The 13,686-nt window shown below is 39.2% G+C and overlaps 1 protein-coding gene across 1 annotated transcript in view; it reads right to left on the bottom strand.

Moving 5' to 3' along the window:
* Positions 1–13,686, bottom strand: part of DNAH11 (dynein axonemal heavy chain 11) — a 306,796-nt gene that overhangs the window by 154,980 nt on the left and 138,130 nt on the right. The window contains exons 40-42 of the mRNA XM_036864125.1: positions 12,971–13,119; positions 4,520–4,670; positions 765–896 (exon numbers count right to left, since the gene is read on the bottom strand). Coding sequence (XP_036720020.1) covers positions 765–896; positions 4,520–4,670; positions 12,971–13,119 — 432 coding nt within the window. The remainder of the gene's footprint in view (positions 1–764; positions 897–4,519; positions 4,671–12,970; positions 13,120–13,686) is intronic.

The raw sequence follows: 13,686 nt of genomic DNA, 5'->3' as shown, positions 1-13,686 counted from the left end.
GTGATTATGTTTAGATTAGTGCCTTTACAAGAAGAGACATAAGAAAACTTTTTATCTTCCTCTCTCTCTCTCTCTCTGCCATGTGAGGACACAGAAAAAGGCATCTGTCTGCAAGGCATGAAGAGGGTCCTCGCCAGAACCCAACCGTGCTGGCACCCTGACCTTGGACTTGCAGCCTCCAGAACTGAGAGAAAGTAAATTTCTGTTGTTTAAGCCACCCAGGGTATGATACTTTGTTATGGCGGCCCAAGCCACAACAATGTGGTAGCCCACAACAATCTAAAGATGATACACTCCTGAATTAAGGCTGTAGGGATAGAGAAGAGGGGGCAGATGTGACAGCTATTTTCTAACTGAAAGGATCTGATGACCAGGGGATGTAGAAATAAGATGATGTCTCCCAGATTTTTAACTAGAGCAACTGGGAGAAATGCATCACTGAGGAAAAGACAAAAGAGGAAGAGCAAATAGGGGGTGGGGCAGATGAAGCACCCTGTCTCAGGCACACTGAAACACTGCTGGTATTGACATGGAACCTTGAATTCAGAAGACAGATCTGACGGAAGGCTATGGATTTGACCTTATCAGCCGAAGACAGCACCACCAGCCTGAATGAGCTTGCCGACAATGTACAGGCTTAGGAGAGAATAGGGCAAGTAGGATAGATTTATGATAATATACATTTTAAAAAACCCCATAGGGATCACATAGAATAATATTTCCCCCCCAAAAAAACTGGTTCTATAAACTATTTCTACACATACCTGGTCTTGAAGTAGAATGCCTCCAAATGCCCAGATACAAGCAAAGACAAAATAGACCTCATAAACTTCCTTCGGGCTGTCAGAAGGTACATTTTCAGGAGTCAACAAACATTCCAAAAGAGTGCAAATAGTCTAAAGAAAAAGAAAAAGCCATTCTTTCAGGGCAACTTTGTTCTTTTTTTTAAACAGTGAAGTAAGTTCACAGGGCTTATTAACAAATCCACTGTACCCTTAAGAGATTCTGTGATTTTTCCCAGCTCAGTGATTTGCCACCCCGTGAGACACAAAAATGATGGCCTTGGGTTTCTGAGTCAGCGGTGGACATCCTTGGCCACTTCCAACCAAACTAATCTAGGTAACAACAAACTGTTAAAAAAAAAAAACCCTATTATCATAAATCCCCCAATTAATAATCACTGTAATAAAGAGAAATACATAAAACCAAAAAGAAAAGAATAATGGGGATATAGCTGTGCTGTCTTTTTTATAAATAGGGAGTCATACTACATACTACACGTAGTGGGTATATTCTACAGTCCACTTTCTCACTTAAAAACAAACTAAAGGCATTTGCCCTTTCCCGTAAGTGTTGCCCTACAATATCACTGGGAACGAAGGCACTAGATGGAAAGGCTATGTAACCATTTCCCTCGGTTGGGCATTTAGATAACGCACTTTCCCTTAGTACTTTGGCAGCTGTTTCCCCCACCTGTTGTCATAAATTTAGAAAGTCGGACTGACAGCCTTAGCCTGTGGCATTTTTTAGACAGGACGCTAAATTTAACCCTGGAAGAAATGCTGTTCAGGAACTTGCTCTTCAGACCTTCCAGGTGGAACGGCTCTCCTGGTCTGAAACACACTCCGCGTCCAGGGCCATCAGGTCAGTAAGGAGGGAATGTGGTTGCTGCAAACACCTTTCTCATGTGAAATCATAACCGTAACGAACATGTTTTACAGCTAGTTCTCTAAAGCAGCGGTCCCCAACTTTTTGGCACCAGGGACCGGTTTCGTGGAAGACAATTTCTCCATGGACGGCGGGGGCGGTGGGGGGGGGGGTGGTTCAGGAGGTAATGTGAGCAATGGGGAGGAGCAACGGGGAGCGAGAGGCACATGAAGCTTCCTCGCTGGCCCGCCGCTCACCTCCTGCTGTGTGGCCCGGTTCCTAACAGGCCACGGGACCAGTACTGGTCCGAGGCCCGGGGGTTGGGGACCCCTGCTCTCAAGCACAAAAATGGTTGTCATGAGTTAGTACTGTCATAGACCCTCAAAACTCATGATACCCTTCCCCCAGTTTTTGGAGGCAGCAGTAGATTTTTATCACTATCATACACACAGCTACGGAAGCTATAACAAAGCATGTTGTGTGTCTGCCTCTCCTTCCCAACCAAGAGAGGTGGGGAAAATCCATGGTAACATGGAAAATGGGTCCTGGACATAATTTGGAAATGTTTTCAAAATTTAAATAGTTGAGCGCCTGTTATATTTTTCAGTCTCTCTTGATTTCCATTATTTTATATTGTGCCATGATTGCCAATTTAAAATAATCTTCTAATTGAATAAAACTCACCCGTTTGTTATCAAGAAAAATAATGTAAAACTCTGAGGCTTTGCTATTCCTGAGTAGAAGCCATGTTAGTCTAAGGAACTGTTAAAATCAAAATGAAAACGACTGAAAGGTCTGAATATGACATTATCCACTGATTTGAACATGCTGATAACTCACCTGATTTTTTGTTTTCTCCCAAACACAGTACTTGGAAAACATTTTAAGCTCTGTGCCAGCAATTAATAAAATCATACCTTGGTGCACATTCTGAATGAGTTAAAACACCTTACCAAACGCAAAGCAAAAAAGTTTCATATAATGGAAAACATAGTACATTAATTTCTTAAAGTAGCCTTTTAAAAAGAATGAAATAATGCCATTTACAGCTACATGGATGGACCTAGAGATTATCATACTAAGTGAAGTCAGACAAAGAAAGGCAAATATCATATGATATCACTTGTGTGTGGTATCTAAAATATGACACAAATAAACTTATCTATGAAACGGAGACAGACTCACAGACATAGAAAACAGACTTGTGGTTGCCAAGGGGAAGCGGGGCTGGAGGGATGGATTGGGAGTTTGGGATTAGCGGATGCAAACTAGTATATGTAGAATGGATAAACAACAAGGTCCTATTGTATAGCACAAAGTATATTCAATATCCTGTGATAAACCACAGTGGAAAAGAATATGAAAAAGTATATACATACATATATTTGTGTATATATGTGTGTGCATATATACATAACTGAATCACTTTGCTGTATACCAGTATGTATAACACAACATTGTAAATCAACTATACTTCAATAAAAATAAGGTAGTCTTCTTAAGTTACTCTCTTGTACACTCATTTTTGTCTCAAATTTTGTCCTTATAAGCAATCACTGCAAAGAGACGACTTTATACAACAGCAGCCAAAAAAGGAGTTAAGGATAAAATGCCATTTCTGAGTACTACAAAAGGAGGAAGGGAGAGCAAAAATCATATTAATTCCTACTGACTTATTTTCACACTACTCTTGAATGAAAAAGTTCGCACCACAGAGAAACACAAATACACAAGTCAAGTTGAGAAGGAACTCGATACTTGCTTATTTGCAAGTATTACACCAGAGGACGTCTAATTAGGCTAACCACAAAATTAATTCATTATGAATAAATTCAGACCTGCTTTCAGAAATAAATTATACCTCAGATAATTACTGTTGAAGACATTCGTTTTCTTAATTGGTGTGTGAATCATCCAAAAACCTGAACTTTCACTTCTTATTATGCTTGTGACTATTTCTAATTTAGCTTCAGACAAATTCTGTACCATAGTAACTTCACGGTAACAAAGTACTTCAAAACCAATTTTGCTCCTAAAGAGACACAAATAAAGGTTTCTAACTGTAAACGTTCTGTGAAGTTTTCGACTTGTCAAGGCTGGGGATAGTTATTCTTCACGCTGAGATTAAGATCACAACCTTCATTTCTGTGTGCCGTGAATTATTTTCATTTGCTGCCGTGACAATGTATCATATATACTCTTCACTCTAACCAGCTGTCTCACAATGAAGATCAGAAAAAAAAAATCTATTCCTGAAATACTATGAACTAGACTGACCTGACTTGCTGACTATTTTTCGGAGGGGGAGAAAAGAAAGGGAAGAGAGAGTGGGAGGCCTGGCAGGGTGGTGCCCGACGAGGTGGCCTTCAGAAGCTTTCTCTTGCTCACCGCCCAACATCTTTAATTGCGTGAATTTTTTGTATTCAAAAACACACTGAGCACCTTCTCTGGGCCAGTTACTTAGGAAACAGAAAAATAAATGAGGCTGTTACTATCCTGTTCTTCTTATTCCACGCAAATATACTTGGGAAGAATGCAATGATTCAATAATGTATTTGGCACCTACTATGTGCTTGGCATTATGGAAATCTCTGGAGATATAAAAATGGTAAAAGGTGGCTTCAGTCCTCTGGTTCACAGTCTTGTGAAAGAAACAGACCACAAACCCAAATGGTCATAGCATGTAATAGGCGTGTAACAGAGAGTTGCAAAAATCACTGGGGAACACGGGGGCTCAGGTGGGGGAGGGTTGGAGCTACCTAACCATTCCAGAAACCATTGCATCTTTTTGAACAAGCAAGAACTTCTATTTTGATCAAGCCACACTACCACATCAGGACTAGAGTGTGAAATGGTGTGACCCAGGACAAACCTGCACCAGGCTGCTCTCTGGAATTGAAATGATGGTTTTAAAGCTTGTTCTCAGCTTATCCAAGCACGCAGGAACGTATTTATCAAAAAGAATCGTTAAATTGGCCTTTTCTGACTGATGACGCCTTCTGTCTATCCAACTGGCCACATACCTGAAAAAGAACACAGAAAAGCTTTTATGGAGCACGGGGCTTGAAAAGCAAAATTCCACCAACTCAAAAGCTTCCCCCTTCAACACAGCTTGGTCCAACACTTCAGGGACACGTTGAGTGGGTTCATTCTATTTTTCAAATGGCAAATATTTTAAAATGACCCTTTAAAAACTTGTTTTAATGGCCATTTTTACCTTAATGAAAAGAATGTAAAAGAAACTCCTAATAGCACTTAGAAACCCAACATAATAGACAATAAGTAGGCCATTACTGAGCATTTATAAGGAAGTACAGTTTGTCATTTCCTAGAGAACTGAAACTATTTTCAGAGGGTAGGCTTTATTTATGAAAACAGCTTGGGATTTTTCTTGATGAAAACTGGCATCAATTACTTAGTAATGAGAAATCAGTTTCAAATAAAAAGGTGAAAATTCCATAGGGGCTATTTCCAAGTCCCTCCTTGTTCACTGGACTGAAAGTAACTCTAACCTGATAGCTGATAATGTGGTTCCAGTAAGTGGCTCTAAAATGGTATCTCACACTTGGGTACATGTGTATGAATCTGAAGCTTATAAAATGTTACCAATTTTGATACATTCATATCTCTAACATATTAATAAAACACTACTTATCAATAAAATGAAACATGACTTAGTAGCACCCACAGTAGTCTCTGGAAAGAAACTGTATGATATGACATGAAAAACAACTGCTCAAAGAGTTCTCATCAAATAGGAAGCAGTGATCACAAATACATATAGCTGCCACCAGAGACGCAGTGCGACCAGACCCATGACAGCTACACATTGCTTTAAGCAAATCAGATTTCATATTTTTAATATCAGAAGAAATTAAGGCGAGATGATTAGCTTAGAAAAGGCTCCCTTTTATATTCACAAGCCTTCACAATAGGGTTTTATTAAATATTCAACTACCTATATACACTACTGCTAGATTTATAAAATATCTACTGTCAAAACTTTTTCAGGTCCAAGAGGAATGATTTCCAGCTGAAGTCCAGTCGCATGATGGTAACTGAGGGACCACTTCTGGTGCTCCACGAGTTGCATCCAGTGGGCGCCATGGAACAACGGAATGCAGGTGTTAGGTAGTGGGAATGAAGGCATGAAGGCCACACCTACCCCTCAGCTACTCATTTTACTCTTCATAAGCTGGCAGAAGTGGAATCTTAGTATCCAGAGCTTATTGCGGGGAGCGGGGGGCAGGGGAGAGAACTGTTTAGGGAGACGGAGCTCTAAGACTGCCTGGGTCTTTATCCACTTTTTAACTCTGTTACCTTGGGCAAGTCATTTAACTTCTCTGTGCCTTAAGTTTCTCATCTGTCAATGGAGATGATAATGAAATGTACTTCCTAGGGTTGTTCTGAGCAGCAAACGAGTTCTCATGTATTAAGTGCTTACATTAACACCTGGCATATAACAAATTCTCAATCAGTGCTACTCATTAGCACAGAGTTGGTGGATTTGGGAGAAGTGGGTTCAGATCCTGGCTCTGCCTCTCTGATCATCTCCTAAAGACAGTATGTTCCGTAGGGCTTAAGAGTTGGTAGGCAGTGCCCTGATGCATGTAACAAATTCTACCCCTACTCCCCACCCCTGTCTTTGGTCTCTGTGGGGTCAGAAGGCCGTGCAGGGATAACTAGGAGCTGCAGTGTAAGCACAGCCCCAAGAGGGGGAAGTGGTCTTTGCACTTAGGGGACATGTAATAGCTACTTCATTGACCCACGTCGGCAGTAGCCAAAGTCTCAAAGGGAGAGCAGACCAGGCCCACCAGCAAATGATGCTGTTCTACCAATTACGTCCACAAATAAGAAAGTGAGTTCAATCAAACCAGGAGACGTGGTAAGAGCTGATCCCGACCGGGGGAAAAAAAAACAACAAACCAAAATGACCTCTGCTAGAGGTCAACCACACCACACAGTATTGGGAGTAAAAAAAAAAAAAAAAAAAAAAAAAAAGTCTGTATTGTTAAATATGGACAGTTTTAAATTTCATGTATAAATGACTGCTAAATTTAGTAAACATTAAAAGACAGCAAATTATCTTCAGCAATGGCAAAAACTGAAGCTATATTTTTGTATTGTTGGCAATTCCTTTCACCTTACTTCGTATAAAAGTTTCTCATGATTTTTAAAAGATGCTGTAGATTTGAACACGGCCAAATGAAACACACTGTTATCATACAACATATAAGTGAAAATATCATACTTATTTATTCCTTACCTACATAAGTGATCACCCACATTGCTGCCCCTGCCTCAGGAAATAGCTACATTATGATGCCTTAATGCATCATCTTAATGCCAACGTCTAGGTCACTAACAGAGAATCTTTGGCTCATCAGTGCTTGCAAATATATGCCATATAAGCAGCTGTGTTGCTCTTCTTCCTTCTCCAGAACTGCTATAGGCACATCACAGGAAGTCTAAAGCCCAGCAGTTTAGAAACTATATAGGTAGCCAAAGTCTTCAGGCTTCTGAAGACTTTTTTTATTTATTACTCTGTAGTCTGCGGTTGGAATCCTGTCATACAGGATAGCAGGAATTCATCAGAGTTCTGTATAGTTTGCCCCTCACAGCTACATTTGGGTTTTCTATTATTCACAGTGGCCTGGAAAATAGCAGACGTTAAAAGGACCCACAGATCAGGAGTGTACATTGATGATTTCTGAACCTGTATGTTTACACATTTAAACAATATCCAAAGATGAAAGGATGGGATTGCAGGGGTAGAAGACAACAAGCTTATCCAATGCAGGTGAGAGAATGAGTGAGACAAAGGTAAAAGAATATTTTCAGCTAAATTATTACAGAAATACAAATCAAAACTACAATGAGGTACCACCTCACACTGGTCAGAATGGCCATAATTAAAAAGTCTACAAATAATAAATGTTGGCTAGGATAGGGAGAAAAGGGAACCCTACTACACTGTTGGTGGGGATGTAAATTGGTACAGCCACTATGGAAAACAGTATGGAGATTTCTCAAAAAAACTAAAAATAGAATTGCCATATGATCCAGCAATCCTACTCCTGGGCATATATGAGGACAAAAATATAATTCGAAAAAAGACATGCACCCCTGTGTTCATAGCAGCACTATTCACAATAGCCAAGACATGGAAACAACCTAAATGTCCATTGACAGGTGAACGGATAAAGAAGACGTGGTATATATATACAGTGGAATATTACTCAGCTGTTAAAACAAAGAAAGAAAGAAATAATGCCATTTGCAGCAGCAACATGGATGGACCTAGAGATTATTATACTAAGTGAAGTCAGTCAGAAAGACAGACAAATACCATATGATATCACTTATATGTGGAATATAAAATATGACACAAATGAACTTATCTATCAATACAAAATAGAAACAGACTCATAGACACAGAGAACAGACTTGTGGTTGCCATGGGGGAGGGATGGATTGGGAGTTTGGGATTGGCAGAGGCAAACTAATACATATTTATGTATAACTTAATCACTTTGCTGTATGCCTGAAACTAACACAACATTGTAAATCAACTACACTTCAATAAAGTCAATTTTTAAAAAAGGAGTATTTTCAGCTAAAGTAATAGAGGAAAAAGTATGATCTCAAGTTGTGGCTACCAAAAGTTATCTTCCAGGAATCAGACAAAATTCCAGAAATACTCCTGTGTTTTCCTATCATTATGTACAAGCCATGCGATACACAGTTTGGTAGATCTCATTTTCAGTTATGCTCACCTTAAATAATTTTAATAATTTAAATAATTACAAATGAATTTAATTCATTACCTGTTTGTTTTTCCCTTTCCGTGCATTTTATTCTTTTCTACTAGAAAAACTTCCCACGGATCATAATCTTCAGAAATTTTCTTCTAACTCCTGCTTTCTCTATTATCTCAAGATCTCAACAGACATATGAACTGTCTAGGATTCTTCCAGTAAACATACTTAGAACTCAGAATTAAAATAGTATTTGATTTCTAGAGCTAGTCACATAATGATGTGATTTTAAGGATGTTGTTTGACCTCATACCTGTAAAATGTGGACATAAAATTATGCTTTTAAATAGCTCAGTGAATTTTAACAAAAATATTCCAAGTAGCTTAAGCAGTAATGGCACTCTATTTAGTCCCACAGAGATACTGTGAACCCCACAGAGATACTATGAACATAGTATTTCATAATCTGTTCTATCCAAAATATCTTATCAGTTTCCATAATATGAATTAAGAAAATATATTTCCTAACTCTGTTCACTGAAGGGTCTAGAAGCAATGACATACCAGTGGCAATGAGCCCTCCTAGCATCCCTATCTTGGATTCTAAATACCACTCCTTATACAAAAAGCAGTCACTTCCAGCTCCTTAGAGAAATGGGTGAAAGAAGCATAGGGGAAGTAAAGTCTGAGATGAGCAAGAAGCATCTGCGTTAGCCAGAAAGCAAAGTGCTCAAAGACTTAGGAGAACAAGTACAAAAGAACATGGAAGGGGCTAGCTTGAAGGGGGCCCTGCTGGCAAAATTTAGGGCAACTTGAGCATGCAAAAGAATACTGTTGGCAATGAATCATAACCCACTGAACTAAGACAAAAGAAGCCATGAATAGAAAATGACACTCCTCAAAAAGAAAAAAGGAAGGGGGGAGAGTGAAAAAGAGAGAGAGAAAGGAAGGAAGGGAGGAAGGAGAGTAGAAGGGAAGAAGAGAAAAAGTTCTTTACTAAAAATGTCACCTAATATATGGAGACAGAAGGGTTGACCCACTTTGTAACCACCAATGGGTTATTCTTCGAAATGTCTGGCTTGTTCTCTTCAAAACTGTAAATGTCATGAAAGAAAAAGGTGGGTGGATAGTTTAGATTAAAGGAGAAAACAGAGATAAGTAGATGCAATGCATGGTCCTTGTTTTGATGCTGGATTTTTTTTAAAAGCTACAGAGGAAATTCCCAGGGTAGCTGGGAAATTTTGAAACATTACTGTTTGTTTTGATAGTATTATATCAAAGATGAATTTCTTAGGTATGTTAATTGAATTATGTTCATATAGGAGAATACCCTAGTTCTTAGGAGAGAGATGCTGAAGTACTTAGGGATGAACTGTCAATGTCTCCAACTTACTTTCAGATAATTCAGCAAAAATAAATAAAAGTAGAAAATATAGGGGACTACCCTGGTGGTGCAGTGGATAAGGCTCCGTGCTTTCAACGCAGGGGGCCCGGGTTCTATCCCTGGCCAGGGAACTAGATGCCACATGCATGCCGCAACTAAGAGTTCACATGCCACAACTAAGTAGCCCACTTGCTGCAACTAAGGAGCCCGCGAGCCACAGCTAAGACCCGGTGCAACCAAATAAATAAATAAATATTAAAAAAGTAAAATATATGTCTCTCTCTGCCTGTGAGAGGGAGTGTATGTACAGCCAAAGGAAAGTAAATTGGGTAAAACTGTAAAAATTGATGACTGCAGGAAAAGAGTGCATAGTTGTACAATGTACTACCTACCACCTTTTCAATTTTTCTATATTTTTGAACACTTTCGAATTAAAAAGTCGGGGAAGATTGAGACAGATACTGGTTTGGGAAATTAGGTTGATAACTACATTGATCTCAGAAGGTAATTAGGGATTAAATGAGTCAATACATGTAAAGCTATCACATTTTTAGTATTATGTCATTAAAGTAAGGTAATAAATTATCCAATAAATATGGAGCTAAAAATATATCACCCCCAACTTGAAATAGCCACTTTTTGGTAGTTCATGGAAAGTTTCTGGCAGTAGGAGGTAAAAATATAAAAATATCCTTTACAGAAGATTCCCATTATTTTGGATAATGACCTGGATGGACCCTTTGGTCACACATATGAAAATTAAAACCTACCCATTGATCTTAAATTAAAAAAAACCTCCATGAAAATAAAATCTAATGGTGAAGAGGGGTTTAACTTTCTCAAGAATGTAAACTGGGTGACTCTTTTGCCAAACTGTGACCTTTGACTTACGAGATAAAAGTCTTTCTTTAAATGGGGATTTAGACCGCTTTTGTTAGCACAAATCTCCATATGTTATTAAAACTGAACTACAGAGACCTTGGGAACTGTGAGATTCACTACTGAAATCAGACCACACCAGTGGGGGTGAGGGGTACAAGACTGCCTCTGCTCTCCATATGGGGGAGTCAAGGGGCACTCGAGATTCTCCGTCAGCTAGCCCCCGATCAACAGAAGCATCCTTGGAGATAGTCAAAATCCTAGCTGGGGAAAGGAGCTATTAGCTCAAGAAGAACTCTCCATTTTAGACCTTTAAAAATCACTCCCTCCCCTAGCCAATGAAGGTTTACCTTCACAGAAACCTGGCTATGGCTCTACTTGGCTGCTGAGCTAGAGGATGAGACTTTTAGTAAATAAATCAGTACACAGAAAAGTAGCCTGGAGGAGTGCATGAGTCAGGCATCTGGCAGGGAACAGAGGTCATCCTCAAATTAGGATAATAGAGAAGGATCAATAAAAGGACTATTGGCAAAGGTGTGGGCGGAAGCAGGGAAAATGGACAGTAGAGTGCCACGTCATGGGGTGATGGCTGAGAAATGGTTAGAGCACCCGCGGCCACAGGGACAAGAGAATGAAGGGCTATCAGAACCTGGAAGCAAAGAATCTCATGGAGAGATTTACGAGGACCTGCGGATGAAGGTCACGGTCATCCTGATGTGCTCCTGCAGGGAGGGAGCCAAGGGAATGAATAGCCTGACCTCACTCTCCTTTCTCCCTCTCATTTCCTGCCAGGGCTCCTCATTGGCCAAACCAACCAGAAGCCAGAGGGCAAGGAGCCCAATGATGTGGTCCACACCGGATGGCCGCTGGGGGCACAGAACAGGGTGGAGGGGTAAAGAGAAGATATCTGACACAAGAAGCATGCCAGGCACCAGCACGTGTTCATGTGCAGAGCTCAGATGTTTCTACAGCACATAGTGGGAATATGAGAGGGGGTGACAAGGGACCACCAGAATGAATTATGGAAAGTGTAAGCATTTGAAGAGTAAGCAAGTGGGCACAATAAACTTGTTCTAAATCAAAGCATCACCACTGTTCATGTATGCATATTATGTGTATACATACAAACACACAAATGTTCACTAAATGATATACTTCTATCTATGTGCTCCATACGAGCTATTATTATTACTTATTCACTTAGTCAACAAATATATGTCTTAACATGTGCAAGGTGTGAACAGGGTAATGTCCAAATAAAAATGACAACTGCATACAGGTGCTAATTTAATGATTTTTAAATTAGCTTAATTAACTTTAAATTTAATTGCTAACATTTTCTTCAAATAATCAAATACATTTTTAGCATTCTTAGAAACCTAAGATTAAAGAAAGAAATGTTCACAAAAACAACAAAGAACCCAAACAACTAGATTAAAAAATAGGCAAAGGACTGAAATGGGCATTTCTCCAAAGAAAATATACAAATGGCCAATAAACACATGAAAAGATGCTCAAATGATTAATCATTAGAAAAATGTAAATCAAAACTGGAATGAGATACCATTCCACACCCATTAGGATGGTTATTATAAAAAATAGAGAAAATAACAAGTATTGGTGGGGTCATGCAGAAGTTGGAACTCTTGTGCTCTACTGATGGGAATGTAAAATGGAGTAGCTACTAATAGAAAACAGTATGGCGGTTCCTCAAAAAATTTGAAACAGAATTACCATATGACCTAGCCATTCCGCTTGTACATATATGTATCAAAAATAATTGAAAGCTGGGACTCAAAGAGATTATGCCCATGTTCACAGAAGTATTATTTTCAACAGTCAAAAGGGAGAAGCAGCCCAAGTATCTACAGAAGGATGAATGGATAAACAATATGAGATATATATATCTCTACCCAATGGAATATCATTCAGCTTTGAAAAGGAAGGACATTCCGGCACCTGCTGTAACATGCATGAACTTTGAAGACATTATGCTCAGTGAAATAAGCCCAGCACAAAAAGACAATTACTATATGATTCAATTTATAAGAAGCACCTAGAGTATTCAAATTCATAGAGAGAAAGTAGAAAGGAGGTGGGGATGCTGGGAGGGCTACTGCTTAGTGCATATGGGGCTTCAGTTTGGGAAGATGCAAAAGGTTCTGGAGATGGATGGTAATGATGGTTGTACAACAACGTGAATGTACTCAATGCCACTGAACTTTACACTTAAAAATGGTTAAAATGGTAAATTCGATATTCATGTATATTTTACCACAATTAAAATAAAAACAATACTCACGGATTCCAGCCTAAATCTTGTGGGTTCACGTATAGAATACCAGCCCTGGAAACAGTAGCTGGGGTTGCTGTCCTTAAGTGATGAACCTCGAAGAGCAGCCTCATAGAGGGAGTGAGAGCTATGCGTTCATTGCTGGCCAAGGTCAGCACCTGGACAGAGCAGCACAGCACAAAAGTGGCCATTTCATTAGGCAGCAAAGGCAAGGCTGCTAACTTTCCAAAACAGCACAAAGTCCTTCCCCCAGGAGAAGTGCCAAAGGCTATGAGCTCACTGCCTGAGTTAGAAATTCAGTCTGAATATATATAGGATGGATAAACAACAAGGTCGTACTGGATATCACAGGGAACTATATTCAGTATCCCATGATAAACCATCATGGAAAAGAATGTGTATATATATATATATATATATATATATATATATATATATGCATAACTGACTTTGCTGTACAGCAGTAATTAACACAACATTGTAACTCAACTATCCTTCCCTTTAAAAAATGTTGTTTGTTTCAAAAACAAAATCAAATAAAAAACAAACAAACAATGAAATGCAGTCTGAATAAAGATCTCAGTTCATCCTCAGGGGAGCTCGCTGACCCCTGAGGAACAAACTTACCAACATGGACTCACTCATGCCAACCTTTAAATAACTGTGGTAATTATTACTAAATATAAGACCCTTGTTTTAAGAGTTGATTACATAAAAAGGCCTGA

The sequence above is a fragment of the Balaenoptera musculus genome, chromosome 9, assembly GCF_009873245.2.
Source record: "Balaenoptera musculus isolate JJ_BM4_2016_0621 chromosome 9, mBalMus1.pri.v3, whole genome shotgun sequence".
NCBI lineage: Eukaryota > Metazoa > Chordata > Mammalia > Artiodactyla > Balaenopteridae > Balaenoptera > Balaenoptera musculus.
The sequence above is the reverse complement of the archived record's forward strand: the minus strand, read 5'-3'. Positions and strand labels throughout refer to the sequence as shown.